Here is an 18824-nt window from a genome sequence, read left to right as displayed (position 1 = left end):
GAGGTTTCTATTGTGATGTCTTAAATAAACACATTTTTTGCGCTTACATTGCAAACACTGGCTGAACCCTACGAGATAGATCAAAATAATGTACTGCAGTATTGTACACCTTAAAAAGGTCTTCAATAAAGTCGACGATGGTATATGTCTATCTCTTATGGATAACTCACAAGCAGAAATGTGTCTGTGGGAACATTAGATTGACGTTGCATCATAATAATTTATAATTATGTATCTAAAATTTATACCTAACCTAAATGTTACAATGGCACGATGGTTTTAGAATGTTAGTAAGAGCCTACTAGAATAAAGTTTTTTTAAATGTTTCTGTGAACTTGGCTTGACGCACTACCGTCCTTCATATTCGATAAATTAATATGGAAATGTTTATTCAACGTGTTATTTGAATTCATTTATTAAATATTTTAGTTTTTCACTTATCGATGGTCAGATTAAAACTACTGTTAATTAGAATAATACAAAACCCAAAATAAACTCACACTATTTTAAATAAATGATAAAACTAATTAAAATTGATTAACATACTTATAATATTGAGAGGACAATTTTGTGTTTTGGTGTTCTTTCTTTGAGATTTCACTTAAAAACGACTATGATTTTCGTTCTTTGTTTTTAGGAGGACTCTTAATATGTTGTATATTTAATGAGATATTGCTTAACATGCTGACGAAGTACTGAAAATTATTCTTAACAATTTAAGCCCATGGTTTAAGAAATATCACAACATATTTGAAATAAATTACACATTGGCACAGTACAGGCGACTAGATAGCTTCACGATTACTAAATATATCTCATTGGTTTAAAAAATATCTCGGATCAAAATCTTTGTTATGCCATACGAAGTTGATACAGGTAATTAGTAGCTTAAAAAAATATCCATAAATCACTGTTATATCTGGGTAATGTATTACAAATGTTATTTAGATAGTCATTTGAAGTCTAAGATTATTTTTTAAATTTAGTTTATTGAGGAATGACCGATATCTTTCGATATGACTACGGCTTCGTCATACAGCAGATGTGATGAAATCATTTACTGCAAAATTCACTTCAAATAAAGCCCGTAAAAATAGAACAAAATTATTTCGTATATCTACAATATTTATATTTCATATTCAAATGTGTAGGTCTTGATATTTTTTTATCCACTCGGCTCACTTTGAAATACGAAGCCTACGAGGAAAATATGTTTTTCAAGGGTTAATGTTATTGTTAAAATAATTAACTTATTCATCAGTCCATTTAATATGTATTCTTTGTTAAATATAACTGCTTCATCGGTGATTTGAAATAACAAACTGGCCCTTAAAGTAAGCTCGAGTAACCTATAAAATTAATTTACGAACCAAGAAACTGGGAATTTTTAATGCAACGAGTGAGGGACCGCTGAAGGATGAGCCAAAGTAAAAAGAAATGTGAACAGGGCTCCGCAAGGTTTATGCAAATTTAACGCGAAAATTTTTTAACTTACCGAGACTAATATTATTATTTGCAAACAACAGCGGCTGCGCTAAAGATATTTCAGGATGAAACATCCAAGTTTATTATAGGGGAGCAATAAATGCTTAAATGTTTAACTTAAAGTGTAAACTTTTGGCTGTCTAACTTCATTCTACGATGAACGTTAAATATTCGATTTTAAGTTATATTAAAGTATTATTAGAGTTAGTTATGTCAAGGCAAGTGCGAGGCTGTCTCCGGGGAGGCAAATGCTGTCTTTGAAACCGCAGTTTAATTAAAACAAAATATACCGTCTCTTATGTAACTATAGATAGTTACATAAGAGGAAATTAATAGAGTTGCTCTTGCTACTGACTTTGTCTGTCATTAATAAGTAATTGTTTAATTAATATAGAACACGAGAACATGATATTTATAGACGCACAGGCAAATGAGCTCATTGACCGTAAACATTGAAGAATTATTAACCATTCCTTACATCACCAATGCGTCACCCTTGGGAACAAAATGTTACGTCCCTTTGGCTGTAGTTACACTGACTTGCTTACCCTTCAAACTGGAACACAACAACAGGTAAGTACTAATGAGTATTTCTGCTTGGCGATACGATGAGTGTGTGGTAACATATCCAGACGGGCTTGCACATAACCCTACCACCAAGTACATTATAATAATATTATTTACTAAAACCTCCTCCGGAACACGCTGCTTCTTCTGGTAGAAGTTGTATTTATTTTGGTTTAGTATTTTTTCCAGTTAGGCATTACAAGAGCAACACTAATATAATAATAAATGGGAATACTCATTTATTATTACAGTAGCGTAACATTAACCCCTTTATCTAGGAGCCTACTAGAAATATTGTATTTGTTAATTTTTCATACAGAGTGTATAAATTAAATTCTATGTAATTAATTATTGTTATTATGTTTGTTGTAACTGCAGGCTTGATTACACATTGTTTAACTTCATGTTAGAGAATTTGTTCCGTGTATGTAATGTTTGGGCAAATTTGATTGACTTTCGAGTTTTGATCAACATTTTGAAATCAATAGCGTTAATCACGTATAAATTCTCGTATAACTCTTTTCACGATTAAAATCTGCGTAAATATGTACCCAAGTTATAAGGTACTGGTTTTCGCTTGATCTGCTTAGTTAGATAGAGTACTACATTCGACAAAAAATAATATTAGAGAAAGTGTTTTAGTACCCGAGTACTTTTAGTATTAATTACCGATTGATGTATTAATTATTGCTTCTCGGTATATCAATGGTAATTATGTAAGTAAAACGATTTTTCTGAGACGATTCGTTAAGACTCAGTCTTACCGGTTCTTCTTCAAATAATCATTATTCACAACCAGTGATAGGTTCATAATTCGGTTACTTATAATATAAGTCAACTGCTTCAAAGAGTTTACTTTGATAAACTTAATTTTAGTTTTGTCTAAGTTTTATATTCATTTAATTTGCATGAATGAATTCGAAAGTTTATAAATTAAATTGTAAATTTTATCTTAAGGTTAATTTGCGAATTCGTTTGAAAATTATTTATTATTATTATTATTTTATTATATTTATGCGTAGCTACGTAAAGTAAATTGAGATAAAGAAGTTCTTTGTGGGTAGGTTTTGCATCTTTGTGGGTAGGTTTAGTACCTACTCAGACGGACTTGCCGTCTGAGTAGGTACTCTTACTAATCACATATTTTAGTACCAATAGCAATAGCAATAATTAGTATTATTGTATTCTGAATAGATTAGTAACACTAATTACCTTAAGGGAAATTGCGTTTTATTTTCTACGGCTGGTTTGCATTGATGATCTAAGAAATGACAATTAACCGCGTCGTGTCCCATTTGCTAGCCTGCCTACCAATTTAAAATTGAAATAAAAAAAAAAATTATTCAGAGGTTCTATTTTAAATGGAACCACGCCTCGTATCATGCATGTTAACCCCATACCAAGAATTTGAATGATAAAGTAGAATAACCTATCTTAATCGGCTAAGAATTCTTATTCTTACATAAAATGTATCAGTCACGAAGATTTGTCACAAAAGAGTTGGGTTATGGTTGATAACAAGTCAGCCTAACAGAAGCTGTTGATTGTTTTATATACAATCATTACTCATAATATTCAAAAGTGACTCAGGCTTATGTATATATATTTATATTTAAAGTATATGAAAATACTATTATACGTATATTATATAAAGTCTCATACCGAACACACAAAAGAAGTAAAATAATTTATTATATTAATGAAAAAAAGAATGAATATTAAAAAAAAACAGTGCATAAAACAAATTAACTAATCATTAATTTTAAGGGCATATGAATCAGATTGGCGTATCACCGTAAGGCGATATACGACATTTTACTTGTGAGATATTAGTAAATAATAATACATTTAAAATAAAACATGCATTGAAATCTCAGCTCGGTTGATGCATTGTTTAATTTGTGTAATAATTAATTTTGTGGACGGCGGCGAAAGAAAACATTGTGAGGAAACATGCATGTGTCCAAATAAAATGAAATTCTGCCATTTGTGTTTACAACGTTATCAATGTAAAGCGATTTTAACACAAGTGAGATGGGAAGTGTGTTCTTACAGAACAGCACCACAGTTATTAATTTCATTTCAACATATATCCAGTGCCAATAAACATTATGGAATGAATATATACTATGACGTAATCCATACTAGTTCAAGTAGAAATTCACTTTACCGACATTAACTTTACGAGGATTTTTTGGGTTTTTACGAAAAGAGGTCTTTTTTTTGGTGCTCAATATGATTATTTGATCTACCGAAGCTACAAGCAATAAATAGTTTTTATATGTACCTCTAAGTAGGAAATTTTGTGATCTAATTATTATTTGGTACACAAAATTTACTTTAAAAGAGACGCAATAAAAAACCTAATTTAAGTAAAAGAAAATTACAGTCTACATAAAGTATTTAAAAAAAAACTTAATTCATTTCCATCAAGAACTTCACAAACATTCCAACTTAAATTAACATCTTTAAGTTCATTTAATATTCTAAACTTGTCAATGTTTTACATATTATCGACTCGGTTTTCCTATTACGGAAATACACTCAAGAAAATCTGGTAAAAGTTTATTATATTCGTTGTGTCGAGTGAAACTTTGATATCATTAAATTCCAACGGATACAAATACATAAAACTAGATGTTTGTGGAATGGAATTCTACTGATAGCCTTCTTACCCATCAACCAATAATGATATTGGACGCATGGGACCATTTCGATTCTCTCGACATTTATTATTTACCTTTCAAGAAATTTGTTGCCATAATTATTTCTTGGTTTCTATTTATATATTTATGTTATAAAGCTCACTAACATAAGAAACATAAAGTACGGTTAGTAAAAAAAAACCGATTTGGTCCATTTTAGTACAGCTAGCATACACAAAATAAATAATATTGAAAACGATCTCATTTCAAAATTCCCGTTTGCGAATAATAGTTGTAAAATGTATTCATAGCACCTACAATTGCAGGCGACAAATCATCGCAGTAACCTGAGCATAATATTAACACAACATAATTATACATGTTTGCTTCAATTACAGAGCTCCAGTGCAATCAGTGTCATTGTTGTACAACAATTGTTGTACTAATGTCACATAATTTTGCATTTAGTTTTGTAAATGTAGGACGGACGATGAAGGCTTTCGTCTAACAATTTATTTTTGTCAGTGTAACGTTGTCGATATTGAAGTTCAAGGTTACGCATCCTTGGACTAGTTTTAATAGACTATTCGTGATATTTTTTACTTATGACTAAAGTATGTTGTGTATAAAAATATTTCTTATACACAACCTACTAGGAACTAAAACACTTTCCTATTAAAAAACTATTTCGATAGAATTTATTTTAGGTGCCCTTTTTATTCCCTTCAATTGTCACCTTAATAGCAACAAGTCGTTTTAAATGGAAGACATTTTTTAGGTTCCGTTTGCGAGGATCATAGTAGGTCTTTGTGCAACAGAGCGACTATGTAAACACAAAGAACACGATCGAATGTCACGTTGAAATGTCAAAAAATCACTAATAAAATTCGAGTAAGTTCACTGCAGCATAATGACATATGATGCGACTTCATAGCATTCCAGTATCGGTACCAGCGGTAAGGTTGGTACCACCAACTCATCATTACTAGAACGCCAAATAAATAAACTATTGTATTTATATATTCATGTCATCTGTAATCCGAGGACACTTGATTTAAAAGAATACGTGAATAAACCATACTCATTAGAAACTACATACGAAGATTTTTTCGATATTGTATTATAAAATAATAAATATTTTGAATATGGAATTATTTAGTAAAGTCATATATGTATAGTCGTAGTTATATTTTTAACCGAGCTAATTTAAAGTTCAATTCACGAACTCAAATTCATAGTCATGCTGGAATTTCAAGCTAAAACAACGACACTGCGACTACTAATTATACGGTCCGCGTTTCTACAAACGAAATGATTGGTATACCTTAAACTACCCCGTAATTATTGTTCATATTAGTCAATAATTAATGGCTAATGAGGAACAACTTGATCGATGACTGTTTACCAGATGCAATAACCTAAAGCTGTACTGTATTCTGCAATATTTACATTAGCAACCTGTAAATTTCCCACTGCTGCGCTAAGGCCTCCTCTCCATTTGAGGAGAAGGTTTGGAGAATATTCCACCTCGCTGCTCCAATGCGGGTTGGTTTGAAAACACGTGTGGCAGAATTTCGTTGAAATTAGACACATGCAGGTTTCCTCACGATGTTTTCCTTCACCGCTGAGCATGAGATGAATTATAAACACAAATTAAGCACATGAAAATTCAGTGGTGCCTGCCTGGGTTTGAACCCGAAATCATCGGTTAAGATGCACGCGTTCTAACCACTGGGCCATCTCGGCCATATAATATATGGTTTAAAGTTATTAATTTAAACATAATTTTACAAAAGTACCGTTTTAGTGTTTCAGACTAATTATTTAATATACCTGAAACACGATACTCTTCACTGAAAACTACGGGTTTATGTCGGACAAAAACGACCGAGTTTACATTATTACAAGGAATTAGTTTGTGTTTATAATAATTTATCTCATGTCCAGAGATGAAAGACACTTGTATGTCTCGAATGAATCATATACATTGGTAAATGGTCACCATTGCTCCGAGACATTGATGATGGTAGTAATATTAATATAATACCATTCCTTACATCACCAATGCACCAAATAACCATGGGATCTAAGATGTGTGTCCCTTGTGCCTGTAGTTAGATTAGCTTACTCACCCTTCAAACGGGAACATAACAATTATACTGAGTACTGCTGTTTGGCGGTAGAATTTCAAAGCCCAATGGTTCATACATTAAAACTATCTACTTAATAAAAATTTTAAATGACTGAACGACATACTACGCATGGTCTATTTTTTTCCGAATTCATCCTGTTAAACTATTTATCATGGAACGTCGTTGAGCACTTAAGAAGGATTTTTCAAAATAAATTTCCTAAGAGGGTTGTATTGCGGATGGAAGTATTTAATTTGTGATTTTTTTGTCAGAAACGTGGAAATCAGCTTCTGTTTATAAATAAAATAAATCTGTTACAGCGTTGTTGAAAATTCACTACCCAAAAGGGGTGAAAGTTTAAAGGGATGTTCTCCATTTTTTATGATAGAAATATGGGAATCAGTATTTATGTTCCCTAAACAAATCGTTTTAACAAAATTATTACCCAACATATATATGTAACGGATGAACGTTTCTATGGATGTTCGTCGTGTATCAACTTCAAATTTTAAAAGGGATGAAAAATTATTGATCTTAAATAAATTAACAGTCATTGCAATAATTGTGACAACTTCTCTTAAATAAGTGTTATAATCGTTGTAAAATTATGTAATTTATTTTTAAAAACCACTTACCCAATGTTGCTCTAATGCATCCGAGATAATCCTAACCCAAACATTGTAAAATTTTCAATATTTAAAATTTAAGCGGATCAATTTTAATATACTTTAGTTTCATAATTAATTATTTAAATATTAAATAATTTACCGTCCGATTATTGCAATTATTCTGAACTTGAGATCAAAATCATTTTATTTCATTCTCAGTAAAGCATAAGAATATGAAATTGTAATATACCTACCTTCTGATATAATTTTGGCCAAGGAAATTAAATCGTAAGACAAGACAAATACAGAAAATATTATATTGCACAAGTGTCTAATAATATGTTTATGTATATATAATATTTATTTCCAATTGAAGTGAGCCCTGGTGGGTTCTGGTCCACTCTGTAAGAACTCCCTTACCGTACCTCATTTGTGAAATATTGACAACCGACTTACAGTGATATGCTATTTAATAGGTAGATTCAATATTTTTTATAATAGTTACAGACATATCGCACTATTTTTTGCAGTGAGTTACCAGTTTTTCTTACAGAATACTACCGGCAACATGTGACAATGATAGTTTCATATTAAGATATAATTATGTAATGTTTATAAGATTTACATTTTAAAGTGTAATAGTTACAGAAATACAAAGTACTCTGTTTTTTGTATATAACCTTTTTACTCCTTAAATATTTTGCAGTATTTTTTTTTTTTAACATCGATATACTAAATGATACAACCTTGAGGGAACCTTCGGTTTATTTTTGCATGATATTTTTATGTAATCGATAATTGCAATGCAATAACTAAATCATTGCGGGACAAGACGACGTGACTTTGTGGTAATAATAGGTATAAGGCTCGTCTGGTGGATTTTAGTTGCTTTTACGGTATTATTCCACTCAACCTTTACTTTGTGGTAACGCAGCCAATACACGATCTTTGTCCATGACAAGAGGGATATTCGTGCAATGTATAACAAAGGTCCTCAAGTTTATCTAGGAAATATATATGAAGGAATAAAAATATAGACTGTCGCTTTTCAAGATATTTGTAATGTTTGTTTGTACAAATATTAATAGCACTTTCTAGAAATCGTGCCGGTAATACTCGTATCAATACAACCACCGTAAACTTTTTACCCGTATTTCATGATTCTGTGAAGTCATAGTCCGTAATTATTTCGTAGAATGTAATATCATTATTAAAGGTAAAATAGTCCCAATTTAATTGATAACATATCGTGAGAACAAGAGGACCACCACCAAGCTTTGTTTAAGAAAATATGATTGTATTAATTGTAAATAATTGTTCGAAGAATAACAATAATAATCTCGTCGAATTTCTTACGGCGGTTCATTCTGAATTTGCGACAACTTTTTATTTAAATTAGTTATGATTTTGTACCAATACATAAGCCAGTGTAACGCTTATAATTAATTTATGTATTTATAAGAAATTGAGAATGACATTAAAAAAAAAATGATTGCCTAAGGATCTGAAAACGTATCCACGGAGATCACCAGCCGTATAAGCTATGAAACAAGTGGAATTATAAAAGAGACATATTATGAACAATATTACTATATAGTTAAAAGTGAGCTAGATGTTTTGATAGTTCCATAGTCCATACCGTGTTTGCCGCTCGTGGCCGCCGCAAGCGCGGTGCTAAGCACGAACAGGTGCACAAGCATGCTCCCGCGTACGGCGCCGGGCGCGCATCGAGCCAAAAGTCAGTCACTCACACACGCTCCTGAAACAAAATACAATAATTTTAGATATATTACAAACATATTCGATTAAGAATGTAAAAATACGATTCCAAATTAAGAATCTATTCAGATAAAGTATATTTTTGATTTATGAGAAAAATAGAGTCATACATATATGTATTTTGATTTAATGCGATTCAATTTTTTACATTTCATTTTATTCGAATTTTAACCAGAATCAGACAATTCGTTGCTACGAACCGATATAATAAAAACGTATTCGTTATTTGAATAAAATAAAAATAAATATAAAACGATTTTATTAATACGCACACATCAGATGCTGCGCAGATAAGACTACTTCAAAATCAAGCGTACTGGAAATTTGTATTAATGTAGTACTTATCACCTAGATAATAAGGACCGTATTATGCAGCAAAAGTTATTAAATTTAATAATGCATAACTATGAGACAGTGATAAAGTATGCCTAGCTATCATATTATCTATATTGTGATGCAGGTCTGTGATAGATCCGATTGAAACTTATCGACAATTGTAGATCGTTAAAAATAATAATTTTTAGTCGACAGAATATATCCGCAAAATTCTTAAAATTGAGATTTTTCTATATAATAATAATAATAATATAAATAAATATTGGACAACATCACATACATTACTCTGATCCCAATGTAAGTAGCTAAAGCACTTGTGTTATGGAAAATCAGAAGTAACGACGGTACCACATACACCCAGACCCAAGACAACATAGAAAACTAATGAACTTTTTTCTACATCGACTCGGCCGGGAATCGAACCCAGGACCTCGGAGTGGCGTACCCATGAAAACCGGTGTACACACTACTCGACCACGGAGGTCGTCAATAATATATTAAATCCATGAGATTCAATGACACGACAATTCAACGGGCGGCCATTTTTGACGTTTACGGGTGAATTCAGAAAGCTGTGTAAAGAATGGTTATTGTTAATTTTACACCATCTAAATAGAAAATATAGATATTTGATAATTACTCGTATATCACATTAATGAAAATAAAAAAAAAAATGTTTAGTTTTATTTATTTCACCTGAGCGAAGCCGGGTTTTCATCTAGTATATATTATATAAATATATTACTTATCATGTATTTCTTTCATAACATTCATTTTCTCTTTTAATACCTTTTATTAGAAGTTCTGTGTGTTGGAACAGTTCCGCACAAGATGGTTCAAATAAGCTATTTTAATTTTTATTTTATTTGTATAGTCGATTATTTACAAGTCTAGTAGGATTTTCATTTTATTTAATAGTGCCCGTGTCATCTCCCAAAAAGGTGTGAGTGTTAGATACATTTTTCCGGGATAAAAAGTAACTTATATTCTATTCCAGACTGTATCTGTATCTTTGCCAAATTTGAGTTACAAACATCCATACATGGAAACTTTCCCGATTATAATATTAGTAATGTTATTTCAGTAACAGTCACTGAAATTAATTTTAGTTTTATACGTTGATATCATTTAACGTAGTAGGATAATTTAATTTTCTCATAGTAGTAGAAGATGTAATTTTTCCAAAAAAATATTATCAATATAATTTTATAAAGAGCAAGATAATATTAGTAGGCTGTTACTGAATATTTTATCAAATCTAAAATCAAAATATACTTCAAGTAGACTTTTGTAAGGAATTTTGAACCGTTATTTTAAAGAACAGTTTTAGACGTAGAGAAACATCCGGTTCGTAATCGGCAAGAAACTCAGCAGTTACTCTATTCCAACATTTGAAATATATATACCGCTAGTGTCTCAAATAATTTACATGAATTATTCCATTTAAACAAAAATTAACATACGAAAGAGCTGACAACAGGTTTAATAGGCATAGGTTTCAAGGTTAGTACATCGTACAATAGTATAACATAATAATATAGTAATATAAAATAATATAGTGGTAGTGCCACATTGCATACCTTCGGGTTGCAGCCGAATGGGCCGGCACGACCGGGGAAGTACCACTCTCTCACTTAAAAATGGCGTAAAGTGGTAGCTAAGCTACCGCGTTTCGTCCGGTATGTGAGAGTCCCAGAGGCCCAGGCTGCCCTCCGAGATCTGAGGGGGGGGAATTTTGCACTCGCCACTGTTCGGGGCAAGCGGAGCAGGCATCATAAGGCAACCCCTACCACCCTTACTGTGGACTTCTGCAACATAAGGCGACTCAACTCCAACTTGAACGCCGTTCACTTTTACCTTGAGACGGCGAAGCCGGCCTTGCTCTTTCTTACCGAGACCCAGATATCCTCTCCTGCCGATACGACTTTTCTCTCTTACCCCGGGTACAAATTAGAACATTCCTTTGTACCACGAGCTGGGGTGTGCTTTTACGTCAGAGATGATATCTGCACTCGACGGCTCGGCAGTCTTGAAGGGCAGGACCTATCGATTATCTGGCTGCGTGTAGACTGCGACGATCATCCGTGAATCTACGCGTGCCTTTATAGGTCCCATAGCGGTAATGCCGAAACCGACCGACTGGTTGAGCACGTCCAAATGGCTACAGATTCAGCAGATCCCATCCGCAGAGAAAGTAATTCTTGGCGATTTTAATGCCCACCATGCCGAATGGCTTGGATCACGCACTACCGATCATGCGGGTAAATCTGTTCACAACTTCGCTTTAGCATATGATTTGACACAACTGGTCACCTCGCCAACGCGAATACCAGACGTGGAGGATCATACACCTTCCCTGTTGGACCTTCTGCTGACTTCTCATCTGGATGGTTACCAGGTTATCGTCGATCCCTCTCTGGGCTCGTCGGACCTCTGTCTCGTCCGGAGTACAGTGCCAATTGCGCGGTACTCATGACCTCGTGAGCTGCCGCAGAGCGTGGCGCTACAAGTCAGCATCCTACCCATGGGGGCAGGTTTGTTTCTCGCCGGATGATCCGAGCGTTGTTGCTGACTCTGTCGCCGATGTGGTACTTCAGGGAATGTAATTGTTCATTCCGTATTCTGCAGTGGCACAGGCCCCATCAGTGGCAAGTCACAGCCCTGGTTTGGTCGTTTCTGCAAAACGGCTTCACGCTGAAAATGGGAACGTTACCATGACTGGGCTAACGCATCAGCGTCTCGAGATGTAAATACCAGCGCATTCAGAAAGGAATATAACTCTGCCTCTAGGTCCTTCAAAATCGTGATTGCTAAGGCGAAAACGGAGTACATTGGCAGAATTGGCGAGAGACTGGTGCGCCTCCCTTCAGGAACACGTGCGTTCTGGTCTCTCGCTAAGGCTGCCTTAGGGAATTTCTGTCAGCCCCCTTTTCCATCTTTGCACAGAGGCGGTGAGTCATTGGCCCATACAGCGAAGAAAAAGCTGATCTTTTAGACTCCCTCTTCGCGGCGAACTCGACTCTGGATGACCGAGGAAAGTCACCACCAACAATCCCGCGATGTGATACCACGATGCCGGAGGTTAAATTCCGGCAAAGTGCAGTTCCTAAAGCACTTCTTTAATAATTAACGAATAAACATCACTAATCATTTATTGATACACTAGCGACCCGCCCTGGTTTCGCACGGGTGCAATGCTGATACTAAATATAATACAGAATATCTTTATATACAACGTTCACAGTTTTTTTTTTGTCATTTGTCAATACAAACCGCTATGTCCTGGCATTTTAAATCTGTAATATCTTCGAAAACATTCATTTAAATGACATGCTGTAAAGAGCCATATTAATCTATATTAAATGTATATTGTATCGCTGTATAGATTCGAAAACCCGCGAAAATCAGTTGTATAGATTTAAAGATCTCAGCTTATATAGGAACAGACAGACAGCGGGAAGTGACTTTGTTTTATACAATGTAGCGAAGAACAAAGTTGTGAGGCTTTGAAAACATTCATTAAAATAGCTATATCAACCAAGCGTAAAATTAATAAATATTGAAACCGTTTTAATTCATTAAATGAAACGATAACAAAAACTATTGGGTTTTTCTATCGAAAAATTTGTCTGGAAGTTACAATCCCGTTCCTAGGAAAGCACGTAAATCCGTTGGTAAATCTGAGCTCTTGTCAGATTTGCCGTTGCATCGGGTCAGGAGAGTGAGGAAATAAAGTGTGCACCTGAATTTGTGCACACACTGCTGTATAATATCCCTCTCTGTCCTTGATATTGGAAGTCCTGGCCCAATCAGACAGGATGACATTATCGTATATATAATCTATAATCAATTTAATAATATATATGCTTAAAAGTCCTGTGACGTTGGAATTTTCCTTACAAACAGAAGCCTAAATACCGATTTTCACATCCCAAACATTGAAAAAATAGGCAAACTACGATACGAACTACCATTGCCAATTTCACCCATTTAGTAATGAATTTTCAAACACGCTTTAATAGCTGTCTTTTGTCGTTATATCTATCTCGTCATATACTTTATAAATATATGCTTATATTATGTAATTATATATATCTTATGTCAAAATTAAAATATTTCCGGTGATACAAGCATAGGATAAAGACTTGTGCAGATAAACGTAGAGAGAAATGGCTGACTGTGTATTGTTCAAGACATTCGTTTCTTGATTGCTAATAAACTTATGACGCAGTTTAATATACTATTATCTAAACCTAAATAAAAAGAAATTTTGTAATATCTCATGGTTAAGTTAAAATTTTACGAGTCTAAAGTTAAAAGCAAGATGCTAATAGATATAAAAATCTCATTACTTAATAATAATATTTGCTTATAATTTTCAGAGAAAGTGTCATTCACTCGACTCCATAATCCGTCCCCGTTCACCTCTCAGCGAGTCAATTTCCGTAAAATCCGTTCTTAGTGGTTATTCACGAAGCATAAAGTTACCTGTCAGATATTGGAGTTGGATTGTTTTGTTGATCTGCTGATGAGTGAGTTGGATTAAATTAAAATATTCAGGTCACCTAATGGTAATCATGTCCATTCATTAACATTGGTGCCATAAGAAATTATTCATAAAATCTTTTCTTTTTTTTTGTAAAAGTAGACGAACTGGCATTTGGCCACTTGACGATGAATGGTCACAACTGTTCATAGACATTGTCAATGTATTAAATATCTTATATATCGTTAATGCATCACCGATCTTTAAAACTAAGACCTCCAAACCAGAACACTTTAAGTAGATACCTACCCAGATACGCAGACGGGATAATCAAGATGTCATCAATTATGATTTTAACGAAAACGAATAACGAATGCATTAAAATGATGCGAATTCCAAATTCAAAAGCAGTGTTACATAAATAGTAATATTACCCGACGCGGTGCAGTGCACTACGTTTATACGATGGATGAGTAAACGTCGTGAGCAAACAGGCTCACATTTCTCACATGATTGCGAACAGAACCTTCGTCCCTATTTACATTCTCGTCGTATTCAGTCGCCAGCTATGCAACTGTTAACTCGGACACGAATGTTGCCGCAAACTATCCATTTACACTTTCTACGAATGCAGTTCTGCATTTGTTAGCGCTATTTTGGATTTGTTACCACTTTCAGAATCAGGACGCTTACTGAAGTTTTGTTTAGCATTACTTTTGTGTGTGTGGTTTCATGCACTAGTTTTTGTTTGTGGCATCGTACGTCCGTGTTTGTTAGCAACTTATAAAGCAAAACCAATGTGTTCGAAACGAGTTTTGACCTTACGAATTAGCATAATTTTAAATACAAATGTATTTTTTCAATTAAATTGCAACTCGTTTTACGTCATATCAGATTTGTTTTTTTTTTTTCTATTATAATTTGTAGAGGTCGAAGTGTATGACTTTGTCGTTCGCGAGTTGATCCGCTCCGACAGTTGATCAAATTATCATAATGTCAATATCAGTGTTCAGCGTAGACGATCGACTAGACGCCAATACACACTACTATTTTATGTTAAAACTATCAGACGTTGATCTGAATAAATATTTATTTAAAGTAAGAAGATATGTCCAATATTACAAATACCATCGTGCGAGGTTGAGCATATATATTTGGTAGATAATTTAAAGTATTCTAATTAGGTTTTGATCAAGCCTGTCTTTGTAGGTAACACCTACAGGTCATGTATTTGGTTTTGTTGTTTTCTAGTTCGAAGAGTTAGTGAGGCAGTGTAACAACAGCCATAAATAATAATATCACTAGTTTGGCGGTGCATTAATGTTATAAAGAATAGTTGAAATTTCTTACGGCACCAGTGTCAGTATGCAGTGGTGACCACTTACCATTAGGCCCGTCTTCCTGTCTACCGACATATGCTATAAAAAAAAAAATCATGTAATATCAAGAAGATTAAAAAAAATACTTTGACATAAAAAAGGTGCATCAGTATTGGTCGGTGTTCATGACGTGCTTGTCTCAGAATATTGCCACAGAAATGTGCCAAAAAAAGAATTAATTACTTTTATAAAATGAAACATTATTTTATTATTATTACTATATTTATTTTGAACCTTTAAAATATGTAAGATTTCATATTTCAATTTAAATACAGAAAAGGAGCAATTATTAACATAAATTACTCCGACTGTTCTCTTTTAAGATTAAACTGGTGCTAAGTAGAATGGGAAATAAGTATCCATCAGAGTTTTCGCTTCGAAATAAAACATAATTCCGTCGAGGAACCGGGAGCGGTTTGAATAACAACTCTTTAATTGAAAGTTTAGCAATTTGCTCTACCCTCCCAAATGGACCCGACGGGGTACGGGCCAAGTCTCATCCACCGGGTTTCAAAATTGAATGTAGGCAGATGTTCTTAATTACCAAGCCAGATGCTATGCTCGCTCATCTTGAGATGAACCCGCTTGTTGAAACGATATCGTTTAGTTAAAACCTTAACGTCTTACCGTAGCATTAAAAATATATATGTATACATATATATATATATATATTACGAATAACATTGTATAAAGTCTGATATAAAGGCGTAATTAATATTGACATCGCGCTTGTGATGTGCTTATCGTGCGATGCTGGTCGTAAATATTTTTGATGCAACCATTTAATTAATGTGAATTAAACTCATGAATGAAATACGTCATACAAAATTACCTTCATTTAAATATTAATATTACTTGATAGGACATTGTCCAAGGGACGTTAGTAAATTTGACAAGCTTTGCTAGTGGTTTAGAACTGAAAAGTCTAATGTTAAAGTTAATAAAATATACTTTTAATGATTTATTAAAATTATTTAAAAATAAAATATCTCGATCGAAGCAAATTACAGTGTAACCCTTCCGGAAGAAATTAAGCCTATTAATAAACCATTTCGATACTGATTGTTTTTTATTTGAATTTAATTAAAATATATTAAGATTCAGACACAAGACATGTAACATCTTAGTTCCCGAGGTTGAAGGGCATTGGTGATGTAAGGAATGGTCAATATTTCTTACAGCGCCAAAATGTATAGGCGTTTGTGACTTATTTGAGATGAAATAAGTTGGCTCCTTTATCTACCTATATAATAAAAAAATATATACATTGTTATCAACCTGTATATTATTAGATGCCGGTATTTGCGCAACATAGGGTAAGAAATGGCTTATAATCCTTATAGTTCCTGATCACTTACGATAAACAGCTAAGTAGACACATTTGCTTGCTAACTCACATAAAATTGTATTTATGAAACAACTTCTTAATAAGAACCTCCTTTATTATTTCAATAAAATCGCACGTTGTTTTAAACCATATACATTAACTATAGTTACAATAATTTCATTTGAATATGGAGATAATTGTCTACTAGGCGTTTTTAAAAGCCTCTTCACACGAAAAAACAAAAATGTTTTGCACGTAATATGCGTCGGCAAAACTTATAGGAACGACTTAAACGGCTCGCGTAACTCTTCGTTCAATATACATAATCCTGTATATGTAATAATAATTTAACGAATTATGTAAAGAGCATTTCACAAGTAAACGATGTTATTTTATTCAAATATTTTAAGAGCACAATATCTACATATAACAGAATATAAAAGAGAGCTATTCCTGTATAGAGATGTGTAACGAGGGCTGGTTGAGCGGTACGCTAGTACGTGAGCTGTCACACAAGTGAATCAAACTCCCCTTTGTATTTTATCTTACTACAAGGGCGGTCGAGTTTATGTCTCTCGCCCTACTTGATTTAGTTTTGATAGCGGATGGGAGCGGCTTTTAGATAAATGATTCCACACTGTCGAAGCTGAAACTGACTTCGTGTATTGGTCCTTCGACAATGTTTTAGAACGACACCCAGAGGTTTCATTGGCTATTATAAGGGTTGTGATGAAATAAATTTCGTTAGGACACTTTAGTTGATTAGATGTTCTGAATAGGAGCTATCGATTCGTATTTGAATATTTTAAGCATCAAACGATTGTATAGTTTTAATATTTTAAAGTGCACCCCGATAATATTCATTACATTTATTCTATCTCAAATAAATAACGTTGTAATAAATTTAACAACTGTTTAAATAAAAATAAATGATTCAATTTTTATTTATATCGAAAACATAAAACCGACAATGAACGGTATTCAAAATTACAATTAGAATTCAAAAGGTGAACTTTTTGTATCTGCGTTAATAAATGAGACGTTAAATATACGAAATAGGTCGTATATAAACGCTAATTATGGTTAGAGAGACAAATATTATCGAGTACGGAACCAATGGAATATTATTTGAATTATAACGAGTTAATCCTAAGTTATAATCAGAGTCGTTAGGCGCGGACGCAGTCGATTGAAGCCGTAACTGGTACAATAGAAACTATGTGATACTTCCGTGATAACAGCCTACAGAATGGGCACATTGCACAAACTGTTATTCTGTAATAATTGTCAACACAGCTAGGAATTGTTCTGGCTGATTCAACTAACATGTTTGCGTCAAGCCTTTGATATGAAATGTGTCCGATTAATTTAAATAGCGTTGCTTTTTGGACTAGTTATAAAATAATACATTATTTATCAGAATAATGGGTTCAGAAACAAATATTTTTAACGTACTTAAAAAAATACGCGATGTATGGATTTTAACTATTTTGTTTATGAATCAATTTTAATGTTAATTTTTGCACTGAGCTCAGTATAGACCTAAAGTCATATTTAAAGCGTACATGCAGGAAATTTTTAAAAGTAAATTTTTATTCTGTTTTTAAAATATTAATGATTGTTTAATAAAATTTATATTGTTAAGGTACACGAGCACCTACGTCGCTTAATGTTAAGTTGTAGTTCAAAGACAAACACTTATTAAAAACAAAGACAAATCCTTTAAGCTTCCGCGATGTATATTATCCATTTACTCCCTCACTAATAAATATTGTTGAGCGGTTGTATAGTAATATAATGGTTTGTCTTCGTCTTTCAAATGTCGGATTTCTAATGGAGAAGAAGGAGAAAAACTGCTGTAACAATTCGTCTGCTGCACAACCTTTATCAGTAAAGAATAAAATATTTAACAAATCAGTATTCTTACAGGCAATTTTAAATCTTTAGACAAAAGCATTTAAGATGCTAGTTTCCCTTGTGACCAATTATACTGGCTCAACTATGACAAGAGACAATGAAATCCAAGCAATGATGGTGTTTGCACCATTCAAACCGTAACAATGTTGTGCTGCTTGACGAT

General features: G+C 33.3%; 1 protein-coding gene across 1 annotated transcript in view; it reads right to left on the bottom strand.

The window, feature by feature from the left end:
• LOC113398921 (lachesin-like) overlaps positions 1–9188 on the bottom strand; it is a 66316-nt gene extending 57128 nt beyond the window's left edge. The window contains exon 1 of the mRNA XM_026637865.2: positions 9077–9188. Coding sequence (XP_026493650.1) covers positions 9077–9137 — 61 coding nt within the window. The 5' untranslated portion in view covers positions 9138–9188. The remainder of the gene's footprint in view (positions 1–9076) is intronic.
• Between the last annotated feature and the right edge of the window lie 9636 nt (positions 9189–18824).

The sequence above is a fragment of the Vanessa tameamea genome, chromosome 2, assembly GCF_037043105.1.
Source record: "Vanessa tameamea isolate UH-Manoa-2023 chromosome 2, ilVanTame1 primary haplotype, whole genome shotgun sequence".
Taxonomy (NCBI): domain Eukaryota; kingdom Metazoa; phylum Arthropoda; class Insecta; order Lepidoptera; family Nymphalidae; genus Vanessa; species Vanessa tameamea.
Note: the sequence above shows the minus strand (reverse complement) of the source record. Positions and strands in the feature narration are given on the sequence as shown.